Genomic DNA, 17,530 nt, shown 5'->3' with positions numbered 1-17,530 from the left:
AGGCTCGTCCCAATTTTGCTCTAGGCATAATCAATGCTATGGCTGCAAGGGAATAGTAGTACAGCATATCTTATCTGTAAAGCTCTTTATTAAAAGTACTGTACATTCTGGCTTCTTTTTGCTGGTATGAAGAACACAGGAAGCCGACTGACTTCAGGGGGTAGCAATTCATAGAACTCGGTGACAATAGAACAGAGTGCAAAGTGTCCAAGGACTCTTTGTGCAAGTTCCTTTATAGAATATATTTTCTCCTTTTCTCACAGCAGTAACTTACAGACCATTAAATTTCACACATTTCCTATTCATTTTCCATGTTAAAATATGGCTTATGACCCAGAGTAGAACTATCACAGGATTCTGCCCTGAAAGTCAACTTTTTACTATTTGATAATATATGACTTTTAAAAGACCAGCAAGTCATGGGCCATGAACCTATCCCCATAAGTGATTTAAATGGCTCAAACATGTGTACACCTTCACAAATGGACAAAAAAAAAAAAGCCCTGAAAACATTACAAAGGATAAGATAAAATTATCAAAGACTGCAATTGTTCCCATTAAGTAAGACCTTTAGTGAGACTTAACAACCAAAAGGTAAAAGGGAAGTAAAAGTCCTCAGAGTTGTAAATGCAAGCAAAAACAAAATAAGACAAACAAAAAAACACAGCTCTATCCCCAATTCCAAACAAGAGAAAAGCAAGCAAGTACCAAGGATTTAAAAGAGGCATTGGGTTTCACAAAACTTAATTTGATAAGCTCCTCGGTGAGAGTAGATTTTAAGGAAGGAACTTGTGGTTCTCTAAAGTCAAAGTTTATAAACTTTTCCTCTTTGGCATATTCCATTTTATAAACTAGTCAAAAAGAAACTGTTATGCCTTACATGTAGCAGTTAGAGTTCCTCCACTGAAGTTGAAATACTAAGCTATTGTAAGATTTTACTTTAAACCATCTCAGCCTATCTAAAAATTACTCATCTTCGTGGTTAATGTTCAATTCAGATGCCTAAGTATTTAATCTTGCCGTAAACTCTTAACAATATAGGTAGAAACAGAAAGAAAACATATTTTCTTAGGTTTTAAAACCACTAACAAGCAGCCTGGATTTCCAAAAGAGAATATAATCTGTTGTCAGGTGTTCTCTCTACATCTATTTATATGACATACTATTAAGCATTTAATAACCTATAGTCTTTTGCCGAATCACTTATCTATGTGAAAAGTAGCCTCCTCCTCCAACACCTCTATTATTCTCTAGGATATAATGCTTCAGATGGAGAAATGTCAATTCCGATAGCTAGAGGGAAGCTATAGTTAATAATACAACTAATATAATAAGTGGTTATTATAACAATTATATATTTAATATATTAAATATTATGTAATAATTAGCCAATGATATAGCTAATATAATATAGCTAAGCCAATAGATATTAGAGAAGGTTTTAAGAGGTGAATAGTATCCCTTTCTTCTCAAGGGGCCAGGGGCCAGAGTAATAATGTGGGGAACTGGGGGGAAGGCAGGGGAGTCCCACGAAGACACAGAGAAAAGTTTACCTGAGGCTGCCAGAAGGAACATGGGTGGGATATTACTGGAAACCAAGGTCAGAGGTGGCAAAGAACTAAACATAAACTCCAAAAGGGAAATGAGAGTTAGGAAGAGAGGAAGAAAAAGTAAGGTTTCTCGCTGACAGTATTAGAAGCAAGATACAATCAGGTATATGGAATGGGTTGAGAAAAGTGGTACAGAACTGGTGCTATCACCAGTTAAGTTTCTATAGAGGCACACAGTGCAGGTCACAGAGCCAGACGTGGTTCTTAATTAGTGAGCTGTCGCTGTGCTGGGCTCACCTGAAAGGGGAGATAGGAAGTCAATCAACATGTGTTGATTAAGGGTTATTAACCTCTTCTTAAGGAGGCTGTTATCAGTCTCAGACATTTCCAAACTGTCCACAATCATGTTTCATAGATTAGTCAATCATTTAATAAGGGTTCAAAATATGATTTGATATTGCCCTTTAAAAAACCATTCAATTAAAATTTAGAAAATGTCCTTATTTAAGCCTGGGGTTCACATTATCCCTTATTAGAGCCTATGTTTATATTCACTACCACTGATTTCAAACTAGATGTGACCAGATCTGGACAAATCACAGAGTTAGGAAATAGCTCTCTGAAGAAGAAACAATAAGCCCAACAGGACGTTACTGTTTATGAGCCATGAAGCCATGTGCTTCAACCGTCATTCAGGCATCTCTGAAGGCAGCATGAATGATTTACATCAAACTGTGGGGAAAAAACCATTACTCACAGTATCAGAAAGGCAGGAACCGTTATATAAACATAACCAAAAAGCACATGAATCCATCATCTGCAATTTCCAGAAAAAAACACTAATTTAGGAATTAGATGGCGTTCCCATATATTATAAGCACAGACTATGATACGAAAATCTCTCTCTAAACTAAATCAATGTGTTTAAAAACTTTCACGACTTCCATGGGAATTCACACAGGATGCTCATTCTTGGATCTCTCCCCAGAACACTCTAAGACATTCCTTCCAAGAAAGAAAAGGCACTTAATTTTTACTGAGAGCTGCCTGACCTGAGCTTGTATCTTCTGCAAATTAAGTCTCATGATGTCTGGATAAGAAGACTATATGGATTATCAGTAACTGCTGACAGCATTTCTAGATATGGAATAAAAAAGTTCCTTACTATTTTTTTCAAGTATCAATTCATTGCTGTGGCCTTGAGTAACTATCTAGTTATTTTAACACCATCATCTGTATCCAGTTAACTCTAAAATGGTACTCACAAGGCCAAGTTCCCTTCAGACTACCTAGCTCCATTAGACTTCCATGGCCCATGTATTAAACCCAACAAAAACGCATGCCACAGGGGAACATGGTGAGGGACTAAGGATGAAAACTCACTGGGGAAGGGGATCCATCAAAGTACCTGATAAGTAAGAAGAATAATTACATTTTTAAAGAAGTATATTTTCTTATCATTATTAACACTAAAAGTGTTAGTTGATATTGATAACTTGCATTACTATGAATAAGTACTATCAAAAATAATTTCTATTAATACCTTAGAATGAATAATCATAATCACACTAAACACACTTCAAATATGGCACATCTCTTTCAAACTTTTCAAATATTTTCTCTCACAAGGTCTTAAGAGTAGAATTCTTACAATAAATTATGGTGTCACACAAACACAATACTGCAGGCCAGTGAACTCTATATAAGAGGTTAAGTGACCACCAAAACAGAGTTAGAAGACAGCTTCTAAATTCCTATTCTTACATACCAATTTACTTAGTATCTGCTTATTAGTAGTCTAAGACTTTTCTTTAGTATTGACTCCTCCATGAATTTGAGCCAATGATTGCTTAAACATAATATACCTTTTTATAAGGTAAGGAAGGACAAACACACATGAAACAATACATTTCATCCAGTCATGTCAACTTAATGAAAGAAACAGAAAACATTTCTCCAATAATAGATCTCAACCCTAACTCATCTAATTGAATCTACACCAAGCAGTTACAATTAGAGAATTGCTTTTTCACAATATTCAATCCTCTTCTTCAGGCTGCTTTACCTTGTAGCTAAAAGCCAGAGAAATGATATGATATGGTCACTTCATAAGGAAAAGTGAAGAACACTACCTCCTACTTCTAGTCTTCTTTTATCCTTTTCAAAAGACTTAAATAACTCCACTTGTAAGTTCTTATTAATTATATTGCCTTTGCTTCTGCATGAGTTTGGGTAACTACATTTCAACATTTTACCCTACCATTCACCTTAACAAGCAAAATTACACGGGGTGTTTTTACTCACTTCTTTAAAAACTTCCTAGAAATTATCAACAGAAGTGTAACATATTGACTTTAATTTATAGCACTGCTTCTTAATAAACATTTATTGAATAAATAAGTGAACCGGGATGGTCACCCCAGTGCTTCCCAACTTTTTCCATTTCATGGCACACATGAAAAGTGTTTACAAGGATCCTGGATCACCCTAGAATTTCAAAGACTAAATGCATTTCCTAAGTATCAATACATACATTGATATAACACATGTTCTACACCAGTGGCAAACATAGGTCAGGTAACCTACGGTATGACTTCCTCAGATAATCTCCAGGCATTACCTGTGCATTAACTATTCTAAAGAGATAATCCTACAAGGTGTCAACAGTGATAAAAAGCATTTGGTAGAATTAGGATTGTTACAGAAGCTGAAGGGAGAAATAAAGTAGGAAGCAAGCTGAAGTGTTTCACGTTATGTGAGACAAAGGTACTCTGAATACATTACGGATCCACTTGCAGAATCAGACAGAGAAATCTAGTCAGAGGGAAAACTTTTGTGAGATAGCAGTTGTTTACCTGACAAAACAGAGTGAGCGTGACAAGTTGGGAACAAAAAGGAATTGCAAATACATTAACTTCATTATCTAGGAAAACATATTTATCCCACCTTCACCAAATTTTTTTCCTATAGGAACACTCCATAAAGAGATGGACTTTTTCTTCACCATGCTTGATAAAGAACACAAGCACAGACACTAAGATAGAGAAGATAATAAAAATGCCATACCTACTTGGTTAGGAAATCCTTCCCTTAACAGGAAATGCATTCTAGAGATTCTATCCAATAGAAAAAGAATTACAGATATCTATGCTAAATATATGGTTAGTTTAAAAGGCGGGCGGGGGGGGAGTTTTATTAATAATGTCTGATGGTTATCTTATTATTATACTCCAAGAACTGTGCAGATAGGAAAAATGATTATTTATCTTTAGTAAGTTTAATATGTTTATTAAACAACATATCTTTAACGTGTTGTTTTATACGGTACTGATCAGCATGTTTTATATGGTACATGATCAGCATGTTAATCAGTACCATATAAAACAACAACCCACTATTTTTTTTGTTTATTAAATGACTGAATAAAAATACGATCAAATTGCAAGAAGTTAAAAAGAGATTAATTCCTATTATACAGGCCCATTTATTCTGAATTAATTAATTTTTCCACCTTAAAAGATTGATATGAGAACTAAGGGATATGCATCTTGGAATAGGGTGCAAGAGTTAATGAAAGCATTACAAATTAGCAAATCCATCAATAACAAAAATAACAGATTAGCATCAGGTGTAGATTCTCTTTCGAAGTGTCTTTCATTAAAGAAACATGTGCATTATGAAGTAGACATCAACTCAGAGTAAAGAGAAAAAAGAAAAAAATGGGAAAATAAAGATAGCAAAAAAAAAAAGCAACCTGTACTCTAAAACTCTGATAAAAATTATCCACAATGAAAGAATAATCTACAATTCCAATATTAAGCTTTACCCCCATTACTGCTCCATTATTTTCGTGCTTTACCTGAGAGGAATCAGCTTGGGCAAATTCTGTAGTGACCTTCAGTATCTGACGAAGATTTCGTCCTTTATCTTCAACAAGGAGGTAAGCCAGCAGAAGAAAAACATGCACAGGGATCGCTGTGGTAATAGGGAGCAATGACTCTACGGAAGCTAACCAGTCACTTATCGCAGACTCTTCTCTCATTACTTCAAGGATCCTCCAGGCTGTAAATATTGAACCATACATGCTGGTTATAGGGAACACAAGCTTGTAGGAGAGCTGAAAAGTAAACACAAAAAAAGGCATGAATAAATGAGATAATCTATCCGTCAGGAATACATTTCTGACATTCATTTATTTTTTATATTTCATTGTAAGAAATCAATCCTTCCAACAAAATGAATACAAAATTTTCCATTCCTGCCCAAAACCTCTCTGCACGTATTTAAGCTAATGGGATTACACAAAAAGAAAATAGCTGTCAGGTGGATCTCTAGAATAGTTTACCAATTTTCCTCATGTTTACCATTCGCTCCAAGTTAAGGCAGAAAAAAAAAAAAGTCAATATAAAAACCCAGAAGCAACAGAGTTTGGGAAAAGCCATTACCACTTCCGAAGTATTCACCAGTGAGAGGGAAGATAGAAAAAAAACACTGTATTTGCCCAGCTCCAGGGCCCAGTAAGAGGCAACTCGGAGCAGATGGCAGATTTGGACTGAGGACAATTCATTTTTGTAACAGACAGTCTGTTGATAGGAACAGAGTTGGTTCAGCTGGAGCCTGGAAATTCATTAATAATTGTGAATAACTCCTGCAAGAAGAAATAGCCTGACAGCTCTAAATTGAAATGATACCCGAAGAAGATGTTATACTTAAGTCAATCTGAGGAATGACTCCTCATGGAAGTCAAGTGGTGCAGTCAGAGTCAGAGACTGGATAGAACTCTGCCAATGTGAGCTGTGTGTCCGAATGGCCCAGGAGAAGCCACAGACATTAATGAGGAATTAGATATTGCCTGCTCAAAAAATAATTCAATTCATTTAGAGTACAATGAGACAAATTAGAAATTTCTAGATTATAACTATCCTGTTATTGGAGACTGACTTACATGGATAAGAATAACAGTTGAAAGGATGAGAAGTAAAAGTTAAGCCTTATAAAACTTTTTAATAACAACTTTATTGAGATATAATTCACGTCATACAATCCAGACTTTTAAAGTTTGTAACTCAGTGAATTTTAGTAATTCATAGAATTGTGTAACCATCATCACCAGCTAACTTTAGAACATTTTTCGTTACCTCAAAAGGAAACCCCGTGCCCATTAACGTCCCTCTTTATTCCTTCTGACCCACAGGCCCAGGCAACCATTAATCTACTTTCTGTTTCTATTCTGACCATTTCATATAGTAGGAGCCACACAATATGTGGTTTTTTGTGACTGGCTTCTTTTACTTAGCATATTCTCAAGGTTCATACATGTTGTGTCTGATAACAATACTTCATTTCTTTTCATTATCAAATAATATTCCACTGTATGGATATACCATATTTTGTTTATCCACTCATCAGTTAATGGACACTGGGGTTGTTTCCACTTTTTGGCTATTATAAATAATGTTGCTAGGAATATTGCTGTAAAAGTTTTTCTGAGAACATAGGTGTTTAGTTATTTCAAGTATATGCTTAAGAATGAAGATAACCTTTATTTGAAAGTAACTGCCAGGATAAAAACATACAGGGAAGCTCTATCTTTACTGATAGGAAAAGATTTCACACAGAAAAACAAAAGATACATATAGTGTGCCTGAAATGCTACTAATTAATTTTTTAAAGGAAAGCACAGAGACCGTATATTTGTATTTGCATATATATGTGTGTGTATACATACACACACACACAAAGAAAAGTATTTAGACAAATACAGAAGAAATTAATAGCTACTAATCTTCATTTTCTATCTTAAGAGTGTGGAAACTGGACAAACAGAATCACAGGTGAGAAAGAGACTTCTCATTGTATACCATTTATAATTCTTACCATTTTAATGTATTACTATTTTAAAAATTATAAATTTTTAAAATTAAATGATACCTAATTTATTATAACCCTGTCTAAGAATTTTTTTCCCAAGAAGATGGAATTCATTAAAGACGAGAGTCAATTTCTTTAGCCTAATGACAAATAGCATTGGACTTGAGATTTAAAAGACCAGGACTTTAGCACAGCCGTGCCAGCTATCAGCTGTTACGCAAACTCTCTGAGCCTTACTTTCCTCATTTGTAATATGGAACTAATGCCTACCTTCCTGCCAAAATTATTGAAGTTGATAATGAGATAGTATCCACAAAGCACTAGCACAGTGCCTAAAGTTGCAGAGGAAAGAAAAATATTATCCTTGTCATCTTTAGGAGAGAAAAATAAAATTGCTGGATATGAGTATAAGAGAAAATAATTGGAAATCACCATGAACCATAACTCGAGTCAAAAGCAGCAACATTACAGAGTAAACATAGTGAAACAGAAAAGTAATCCTACTTTGCTTAAAGTATTAGTCCAGGTTTAGGCTCTGTTTTTTGTTTGCTTGTTTTCCTAAGGTAGAACAATGAGGAGAGGAGAAAGGCACAATGTTAAATAAGAGATCACAGAACGGCCTCTCTGTCCCATTGAGTGACAGCTGCCACTGGCACAGTCCCAGGGCAAAGGTGCCACCAAAGGTTTTCTCTCAGCACCAGCTACCAAATCCTAGCCCCACCGCCTGGGGGAGGACCTGTGAAAGTGCTGGTAGGCCCTGTGTTTTAGAGGAGAAAGTAGGTGTTTAAAAATAAAAGAGAGGCTCATGTCAGGTGAACTATATCTCAATAAAAAAATAAGAGAGAAGAAAACACAGAAAAATAACATTTAACTGAATATTAAATGGTTGCAAATCATCTTCAGACGTGAAATAGTTGCGAACCTTTACTTTTTAAAAAACTAATATGAAAAGACAACCCTCAGGTGGCTTCCCTGGTGGCGCAGTGGTTGAGAGTCCGCCTGCCGATGCAGGGGACACGGGTTCGTGCCCTGGTCCGAGAAGATCCCACATGCCGCAGAGCGGCTGGGCCCGTGAGCCATGGCCACTGAGCCTGCGCGTCTGGAGCCTGTGCTCCACAACGGGAGAGGCCACAACAGTGAGAGGCCCGCGTACCGAAAAAAAAAAAAAAAGACAACCCTCAGAATGGGAGAAAATATTTGCAAATGAAGCAACTGACAAAGGATTAATCTCCAAAATTTACAAGCAGCTCATGCAGCTCAATATCAAAAAACAAACAACCCAATCCAAAATTGGACAGAAGACCTAAATCGACATTTCTCCAAAGAAGATATACAGATTGCCAACAGACACATGAAAGAATGCTCAACATCATTAATCATTAGAGAAATGCAAGTCAAAACTACAATGAGATATCATCTCACACCAGTCAGAATGGCCATCATCAAAAAATCTACAAACAATAAATGCTGGAGAGGGTGTGGAGAAAAGGGAACCCTCTTGCACTGTTGGTGGAAATGTAAATTGATACAGCCACTATGGAAGAGTATGGATATTCCCTAAAAAACTAGAAATAGAACTACCATAGGACTCAGCAACCCCACTACTGGGCATACACCCTGAGAAAACCATAATTCAAAAAGAGTCGTGTACCAAAATGTTCATTGCAGCTCTATTTACAATAGCCAGGATATGGAAGCAAGCTAAGTGTCCATCAACAGATGAATGGATAAAGAAGATGTGACACATATATACAATGGAATATTACTCAGCCATAAAAAGGAACAAAACAGGTATTTGTAGTGAGGTGGATGGACCTAGAGTCTTTCATACAGAGTGAAGTAAGTCAGAAAGAGAAAAACAAATACCATATGCTAACACATATATATGGAATCTACAAAAAAAGGTCATGAAGAACCTAAGGGCAAGATGGGAATACAGATGCAGACCTACTAGAGAATGGACTTGAGGATACGGGGTGGGGAAGGGTAAGCTGGGACAAAGTGAGAGAGTTGCATGGACATATATACACTACTAAACGTAAAATAGCTAGTGGGAAGCAGCTGCATAGCACAGGGAGATCAGCTCGGTGCTTTGTGACCACCTAGAGGGGTGGGATAGGGAGGGTGGGAGGGAGGGAGATGCAAGAGGGAAGAGATATGGGGACATATGTATAACTGATTCACTTTATTATAAAGCAGAAACTAACACATCATTGTAAAGCAATTATACTCCAATAAATGTTTAAAAAAAACTAATAAAAATTTTCAGGTACACTAAATATTAACAATAAGACATCTGGTAGTACTTCTTTGTCTAAAGAGGACTGACAAAGAAATCGTGAATGCAGGTGAACAATATAGATTTTCATTAACTTAAAAGAACAACAGTTTTCTATAATGTTGACTAAAACAGGCTTAACAAAAATGGGGCCAGGATTTGATCTGGAGAGGGAGTGTGGAAACAAACCTAGAGACACTTAAAAGTAGGACCAGTTTTTGCTAGAAGGAATTTATCACTCACCAGACCAGAAGCAGAAGACTGGAAAAGATAAAGCCTTAACGAGTCCTTCAACTCTACACCTCTATGAAGAATCTAGTCAAGAGCTGAGAGGCTTGGTAGTGGTTAATTATCACCAAAAGACAATGAACACCATCCCCGGTATCCATGTTATTAAGAAGACAATGATAACCATTTTGACTGGTGTGAGGTGGTATTTCATTGGAGAGGCTGTGGAGAGAAGGGGACCCTCCCCTACACTGTTGGTGGGAAGGTAAATTGGTGCAGCCACTATGGAGAGCAGTATGGAGGTTCCTTAAAAAACTAAAAATAGGGCTTCCCTGGTGGCACAGTCGTTGAGAGTCCACCTGCCGATGCAGGGGACACGGGTTCGTGCCCCAGTCCGGGAAGATCCCACATGCTGCGGAGCGGCTGGGCCCATGAGCCATGGCCACTGAGCCTGTGCGTCCGGAGTCTGTGCTCCGCAAAGGGAGAGGCCACAACAGTGAGAGGCCCGCGTACCACAAAAAAAAAAAAAAAAAACTAAAAATAGCGCTACCATATGACACTTCAATCCAATCCCACTCCTGGGCACATATCCAGAGAAAAACATGGTCCGAAGGGATACATGCAACCCAATGTTCATTGCACCACTGCTTACAGTAGCCAAGACATGGATGCAACCTAAATGTCCATCAACAGAGAAATGGATTAAGATGTGACACATATATACAGTGGAATATTACTCAGCCATTATAAAGAATGAAATAATGCCATTTGCAGCAACATGGACAGACCTAGAGATTGTCAAACTGAGTGAAGTAATTCAGGCAGAGAAAGAGAAATATCGTATGATATTGCTTACGTGTGGAATCTAAAAAGAAATGATACAAATGAGCTTATACAAAACAGAAACAGACTCACAGACTTAGAGAACGAATTTATGGTTACCAGCAGGGAAAGGTGAAGGGAAGGGATAGTTAGGGAGTTTGGGATTGATATGTACACCTGCTATATTTAAAATGGATAACCAACAAGGACCTACTCTATAGCACAAGAAACTCTGCTCAATATTATGTAATAACCTAAATGGGAAAAGAATTTGAAAAAGAATAGATATATGTATATGTATAACTGAATCACTTTGCTGTACACCTGAAACTATCACAACATTGTTAATCGACTATACTCCAATATAAAATAAAAAGTTAAAAAAAAGACAATGATAGAAGCCCAAGATCTAATTCCTTTTAACTTCCAACCAAAAGCTTTTACGAAACCAGTTTACTTCAACTTACTATTGATTTACTGTTTCCCTGTAAATCTGAAATGCTGTTATTAACTCCAAGTTCAGCACACAGATGATAAATCACTGTTCAGCTAAAAAAAACTCAAAAAAACGAAGTGGAGGCAATAGAGTATAGGCAAATCTAAACTCTATTTGTCAAACAGACAAAATCTGAATCTCAATCCTACCATCCACTACCTGTTCAATGAGGGGAAGTTAATTAACCTCCCTAATTTCAATTTCTTCACTTGTAAAATGAGTATTATAAGATTATCATCAAGGAAATGCAAATCAAAACCACAACAAAATAGCACTTCACACCCACTAGCATGGTTATAATAAAAAAGACAGGCAATAACAAGTGTTGGCAAGGATGTAGAGAAACTGGCACCTTCATACACTGCTAGTGGTAATGTAAAACAGTGCAGTTGCCTTGGAAAAGTGTGGCAGCTCCTCAAATGATCAAACATGGAGTTACCATATGGCCTAGCAATTCCACTCCTAGGTATCTACCCAAGAAAAATGAAAACCTATGTCCATACAAAAACTTGTATAGGAGTGTTCATAACAGCATTATTCACAATAGCCAAAAAATTAAAATAACCCAAATGTTCAACAGATGAATGAAAAAATAAAACTTGGTATCTCCATACAATGGAATATTATTTGGGAGTAGTTTCTTTTTGGAGTAATAAAAGGGTTCTAAAATTGATTGTGTTGTTGTGTACACAACTCTGCAAATATACTAAAAGCCATTGAGTTGTGTACTTTAAATGAGTAAAGCGTATGTACGAGAATTTTATCTCAATAAATCTATTTTTAAAAATAACCAGGGCTTCCCTGGTGGCACAGTGGTTGAGAGTCCGCCTGCCGATGCGGGGTACACGGGTTCGTGCCCCGGTCTGGCAAGATCCCAAGTGCCGCGGAGCGGCTGGGCCCGTGAGCCATGGTCACTGGGCCTGCGCGTCCGGAGTCTGTGCTCCACAACGGGAGAGGCCACAGCAGTGAGAGGCCCGCGTACAGAAAAAAAATAAAAAATACAAAAATAACCAGCCTCCCACTGCATGACCCTTGGCAAGTTACCTATCTTCTCTACGCCTCAGTTAACTCTTGGATAAAATTAGACCAATAATATTAGCTACCTCAAAGAGTTTGAGATAAAATCAAATGACTTAATATATGGCAAAGCACTTAAAATGGAGCCTGAACGTAAGACATGCTTAATAAACAGCACCATGAAGCAGGGGCTTTGTTGCCCATCTGGCCAAGGGCCGGAGAGCTTCAACCATTAGTCCAAGGCCACACAGCTGGAAATGGCAAAACAAAACTATTTCAAAGTTACTGTGAGAAATGAGTTGACCCACATAACTTCTTACAGAGCATGTGCTCAATAAATGTTAACTTTAGCTATAAATAGGACAACAATCTATTACAAATTTTGATTTTTTTTTAAGAGACAAATATTCAAAATGCTTTCTGCTTACTGTATACTAATTCAAAGCAGCTGTGAATGAAACCTACTAGGCACTGCTTTATTCCAAGGTAATAAAGTTCACAGTACTTTATTTAAGTTTGAATAAAGTACATTATCAAAAAGTACCAGTGGGGCTTCCCTGGTGGCGCAGTAGTTGAGAGTCCGCCTGCTGATGCAGGGGACGCGGGTTCATGCCCCGGTCTGGGAGGATCCCACATGCCGCGGAGCGGCTGGGCCCGTGAGCCATGGCCACTGAGCCTGCGCGTCCGGAGCCTGTGCTCTGCAACGGGAGAGGCCACAACAGTGAGAGGCCTGCGTACCACAAAAAAAAAAAAAAAAAGTACCAGTGAATAAATGTATGACAAATCCTAGCTCAGTCACACTGTCTCTAAATCTTTCTGTTGACTAAAACATTTCTCCAGAGCTGAATCTTGCCCTACTATATAATTGCAGGAATTTAGCTTTTAAGTCTCTTTCCCACTTTATTTCACCCAACCATGGCTCCCAAGAGCACGCAAGAGACCCCAGTGGTTGGCTTCCTGTGTCCCAGCTCTGGCCTATGGCACTCCCAGCACACTTCACCAGCTAGCAGGCCATAACTGCAATCTTTCCAACAAGCTGTGATATCAGCCTTGAGCGGGGAGATCCATTTAGTTCCATCCTTGCGTACTCTCCCTCAGCCCTAGAAGTAGTAACTGCTCCCTACATTGGTTATTGAGATATTCCTTAGAGCCTCATTTACAGCTTTCAATAATTAAACACCTTTTACTAGTTAACCATTTTTCGTATTAAGTTTTTCTTTGTTCAAATTATCAGTGTGGTTTCTCTCTCCTAACTAGACCCTGACTCATACACTGGCGCTTTCTCCACCCTCCCCCCAACATTCTTTGGGGTAGGGGGCAGCAAGATTTTAAGGACTTTAGAGTTTACAACCAGTGTTTGATATTTTCACCTAGGAAAACACAAATAGGTGGTTTTAAATATCACATTTAACAGCTACAAAGGGATCCTGTTTTTCATACACCATAAATAAATAAATAAATAAAAGCTTATTAGATTATGTTAATCTTTTATTTGAAAGAGATGAATGGCTGGCTTGATATCTTTTTTAATTCTTAGAAATTGGGACAAGTTAAAATATGTTTTATTTCTTGGTTATCAACATTTCAGAAATGGATAGGTAATAGAGAACTACATGGTACAGTATATTTACCCTTGGTTTCATTTATCAGAAGAATTGTACTTCTGAAGAAACGCTTTATTTCTAAACCAAACACTCTTAAGTCGGAGTCACCAATTCAAAAATAAATAATAAAAATATAAACAACAAAACTCTGTGATTTTAAACAAAGTCTTTCTGTAATAAATCAAGACAGTAAAATGATCTTTTGTATTCGTATCAGAAGCACACATTCCTCATTGAACAGAAATTTCTTGAATGTCTACTATGCGGTCAACAATAGGTCAAGTGTGGAGGATGCAAAGACAAATAAGCTAGGGTGTTACCTATTTCTTTAAGTATGTGGAAAATAGAGTATTCAGTTTAACAACTGCTATTTTTAATTTTCCCATCTATAATCAGCTGAAAAAGATAATGCAGAAACACCTAGGGTGGAAAAAATACCAAAAGTTCAACAATTGTTGCAATTTAAATATTAACATGCTTAGAGAATAAAGGTAAAGTGTGAAAAGGGCCAAGATTCCTTCCCTCAGTGAGCTCACAGCATAGTCGAATGTACAAATATGTACCCCCTAAATTAAGACACAACACAACTGAGTAATGCTAAAACTACTTGGATGCAAAGGAAAGAGAGTAATGAATTCTGACTCAGGGAGGCTGAGAACACTTGGCTGGGTCTTGAAGAATGAGTAGATCAGGCAAAGGAGATAAAAGATCATCCTGTGCAAAAGCAAAGATTCAGGAAGAGACTCGGAGGGTTTGGGGCAAGTTAAATTTACAGGTATGTTTGGAATCTAGAGTCTGGACGGGTGCAGAAGAAAAGCCAACAGTAAACTGTGGCTTAAATTATTTTAAAGGGTGATCATATATCCACTCAAAGGCTCAAGAAAGCAGCACACTAGCATCAGGAGGCATTTACCCCCTAATAGCATTCCTTCCTCCTCCCTCTTCACCAGCTGCTGAAGAGAAAAATCCAGCTATTAGTGCTGATGAATAAGATTCACTCACACCTGAACAAATAGTAAGCTGAGTACTTACACGTTCGATTTAGGGTGATCCTCAGTACCTATCACTCATGATTTAAAGGAACAGAACTCTCAGACATAGTGCCCTGTCCCTACCCCCATTCAGAATCCAAGTATTGTTCTCTATGGGCAAACCAAGAGGGAAGGTAAAAGGCTATTAGAAATTTTTGGCCACAGTGCGTAGTCCTGTCAGAGCAGATGCAAGAACTTCCTTCTCTTAATGCAAATCAATTACCTATTTCAAGTTTTAAAGTTTTAGTCAAACAATTAGGATTGAGGAAACTGTAGCATACATTCAATTTGCCTGTAGGCTACTTTCTGCTGTATGATCAAACAAGGAACAGGACCAGCAATCCCTAGCAATGGCTGGATTTTTGCTGCCAGAACATTTAATCATACATTATTAGAGGAATCTCTGCTTTTGCAGACAGAACAACTGAGGCACTAGCTTGCATTTATGTAATGCCTCTCTCTCTGGCGACTTAAGATGCTTCACCAGTTTTATCTTCTTTAATCCTCATTCAATCCCCATAAAAGTCATAGCTGGAAATAATACTACATTTTACCGAAGGCAAAACTCAAGTACCAAAAAAGAAAAAGTCTGACGAATATAGGCCTAGAACCCAGCCACTAACCAGACACTGACAATACTTCTACATTATTCTAACAGGAACCGTGAGACTGACAAAGCAGAGTGGGGTAAGAGGCCCTCAGGCAGGGATAGGAATGGAGTGTGACAGCAGAGTAGGGCCACATACAGGAGGCATCAAAAGCCTCTTAGTTCTTACAGATCCCAGAACTTCCAGGCAATTGAGATTCCCCACCATGGATTGTGGCAGGTCTAGCAATAAGCCACACTAACTGACAGTGATGACAAAAAAGGGCTCCATGCTCAGAAATGTTGGAGAAGCACTAAGTTAAATAGAACTAGCTCCTTTTCTGCAGGATTCCTCAGGACCTTTAACTACTAATGTACACTGGCAACTCAACAAGCAACAAAGATTACACAGCATTTCCAAAACTTATTTCACAGCCGGACTACCGCCCCCTCACAGTCCAGAAGAATATACTAACATCTACACCAGTGCCTGACAGAACGGTAAAGTTCAATGACAGAATTTAAACCCAGACAGATACATCATTAGGAGGTGAGATTATCGGCAGTGACTTAAACCCCACATTACCAATTAACCTTTATGTAAGAGAAACAAGGACGAACTCATTACCTTTTGGTGGTCGTCTCTGTAGCACTCCTGCTGTACCATTTCTAAAAGGTTTAGAGCCAACTGCTGCCTAGAGGGTCCTTCTTCGTCTGGGGATATACAGTCTTTCAAGGCAGTAGAAGATAATATCTGCAGAACTGGCATCACTAGCAGCAAGGAGGACTTTGGGATTTTCTGACCCTCAGCAGAAGAGAGAAGCTTCAGAGCTAGTTATCAAAACAACAATTTACAGTTTTAAAATTAATACTACAGTCAGGGCTTCCCTGGTGGCGCAGTGGTTGAGAGTCCGCCTGCCAATGCAGGGGACACCGGTTCGTGCTCCGGTCCGGGAGAATCCCAATTGCCGCGGAGCATTTGGGCCCATGAGCCATGGCGGCTGAGCCTGCGCATCAGGAGCCTGTGCTCCGCAACGGGAGAGGCCACAACAGTGAGAGGCCCGCGTACCGCAAAAAAAAAAAAAAAAAAAAATTAATACTACAGTCAAATAAAATGCTATTTTGTTTAAGAGTAATATGCAAAAAGTTTTCTTGCCCCTTTACAACTGGGTCAGACACATAACTAAGATGATAAACCTTATCCTTTTAGAAATAAAAAGAATGAAACAATTAACTCTTAGCTAAAATAAGCTGTTAATGTATATAATTGAAAACTTGATGATACTTTTAGAGATAATGCATATCATATGTCAAAAAGTCAAATCAGCTCTTTTTTAGGTCAATGTGAATTCCTTTAAAATTCAACTTTTGCCTTTATGTCCTGTCAGATCCTCTGCCCTCCACAGAACCAAGAGACCGCAGAGCTCCTGATCTATGGATAACAAGATCAACATGTGTGCTTCTCTTACAAACCCAGCTGAGAATTGTATCAAGAGATGCAGAAGTAAACAAGGTGAAGCAGGGCTGTCCTTCAGCTGTAACTGCTAAGAAGCAAATCAGCAAAGTCTCAAAGTCCATAACCAGCCTAACAATCCAACACATTTTTATAGTATTGTTTTTAACATGGAAACTCAACTTACACATCAGAAATATACACACATGTACAATCACTTACTTACATGTATAGTCTCCCCTAGACTACAAGCAGAATGAATTAAAGAATAAATATACTTTCTTTTCAGTTACTGAATGAACGCTGATTTACTGAAAGATGTTATTTGTAGGCTACAGAACAAGATTATTAAAGTAATCAACTAACTTCCCCACTACACTAAAAAAATTCAAATTCAAAAAATTTTTTTAAAAATTAAAATTTTTTTGATTTTTATTTTTTGCCAGTGCCATGCAGCATACAGGATCTTAGTTCCCTGACCAAGGGTGGAAACCGCACTCCCTGCAGTAGAAGCATGAAGTCTTAACCACTGGACCACCAGGGAAGTCCAATATTATATTTTAAATCACTTGGAAGTCAAACCTGAACATGGCA

At 37.8% G+C, this 17,530-nt stretch overlaps 1 protein-coding gene and 1 non-coding gene across 6 annotated transcripts in view; both read right to left on the bottom strand.

The window, feature by feature from the left end:
* Positions 1-17,530, bottom strand: part of FOCAD (focadhesin) — a 311,434-nt gene that overhangs the window by 200,508 nt on the left and 93,396 nt on the right. For all 5 annotated transcript variants that reach the window (XM_027105950.1, XM_027105949.1, XM_027105948.1 and 2 more), the window contains 2 exons: positions 16,112-16,314; positions 5,410-5,667 (listed from right to left, as the gene is read on the bottom strand). In XM_027105950.1, coding sequence (XP_026961751.1) covers positions 5,410-5,667; positions 16,112-16,314 — 461 coding nt within the window. The remainder of the gene's footprint in view (positions 1-5,409; positions 5,668-16,111; positions 16,315-17,530) is intronic.
* Positions 8,044-8,172, bottom strand: LOC113620308 (small nucleolar RNA SNORA30/SNORA37 family). The gene has a single exon (XR_003432751.1). It is a non-coding gene; the product is annotated as a small nucleolar RNA SNORA30/SNORA37 family (small nucleolar RNA).

The sequence above is a fragment of the Aethalodelphis obliquidens genome, unplaced genomic scaffold, assembly GCF_003676395.1.
Source record: "Aethalodelphis obliquidens isolate GAN/ISIS:26980383/991018 unplaced genomic scaffold, ASM367639v1 scaffold7, whole genome shotgun sequence".
Classification (NCBI taxonomy): Eukaryota; Metazoa; Chordata; class Mammalia; order Artiodactyla; family Delphinidae; genus Aethalodelphis; species Aethalodelphis obliquidens.
This window is presented reverse-complemented; position numbering and strand designations above follow the sequence as displayed.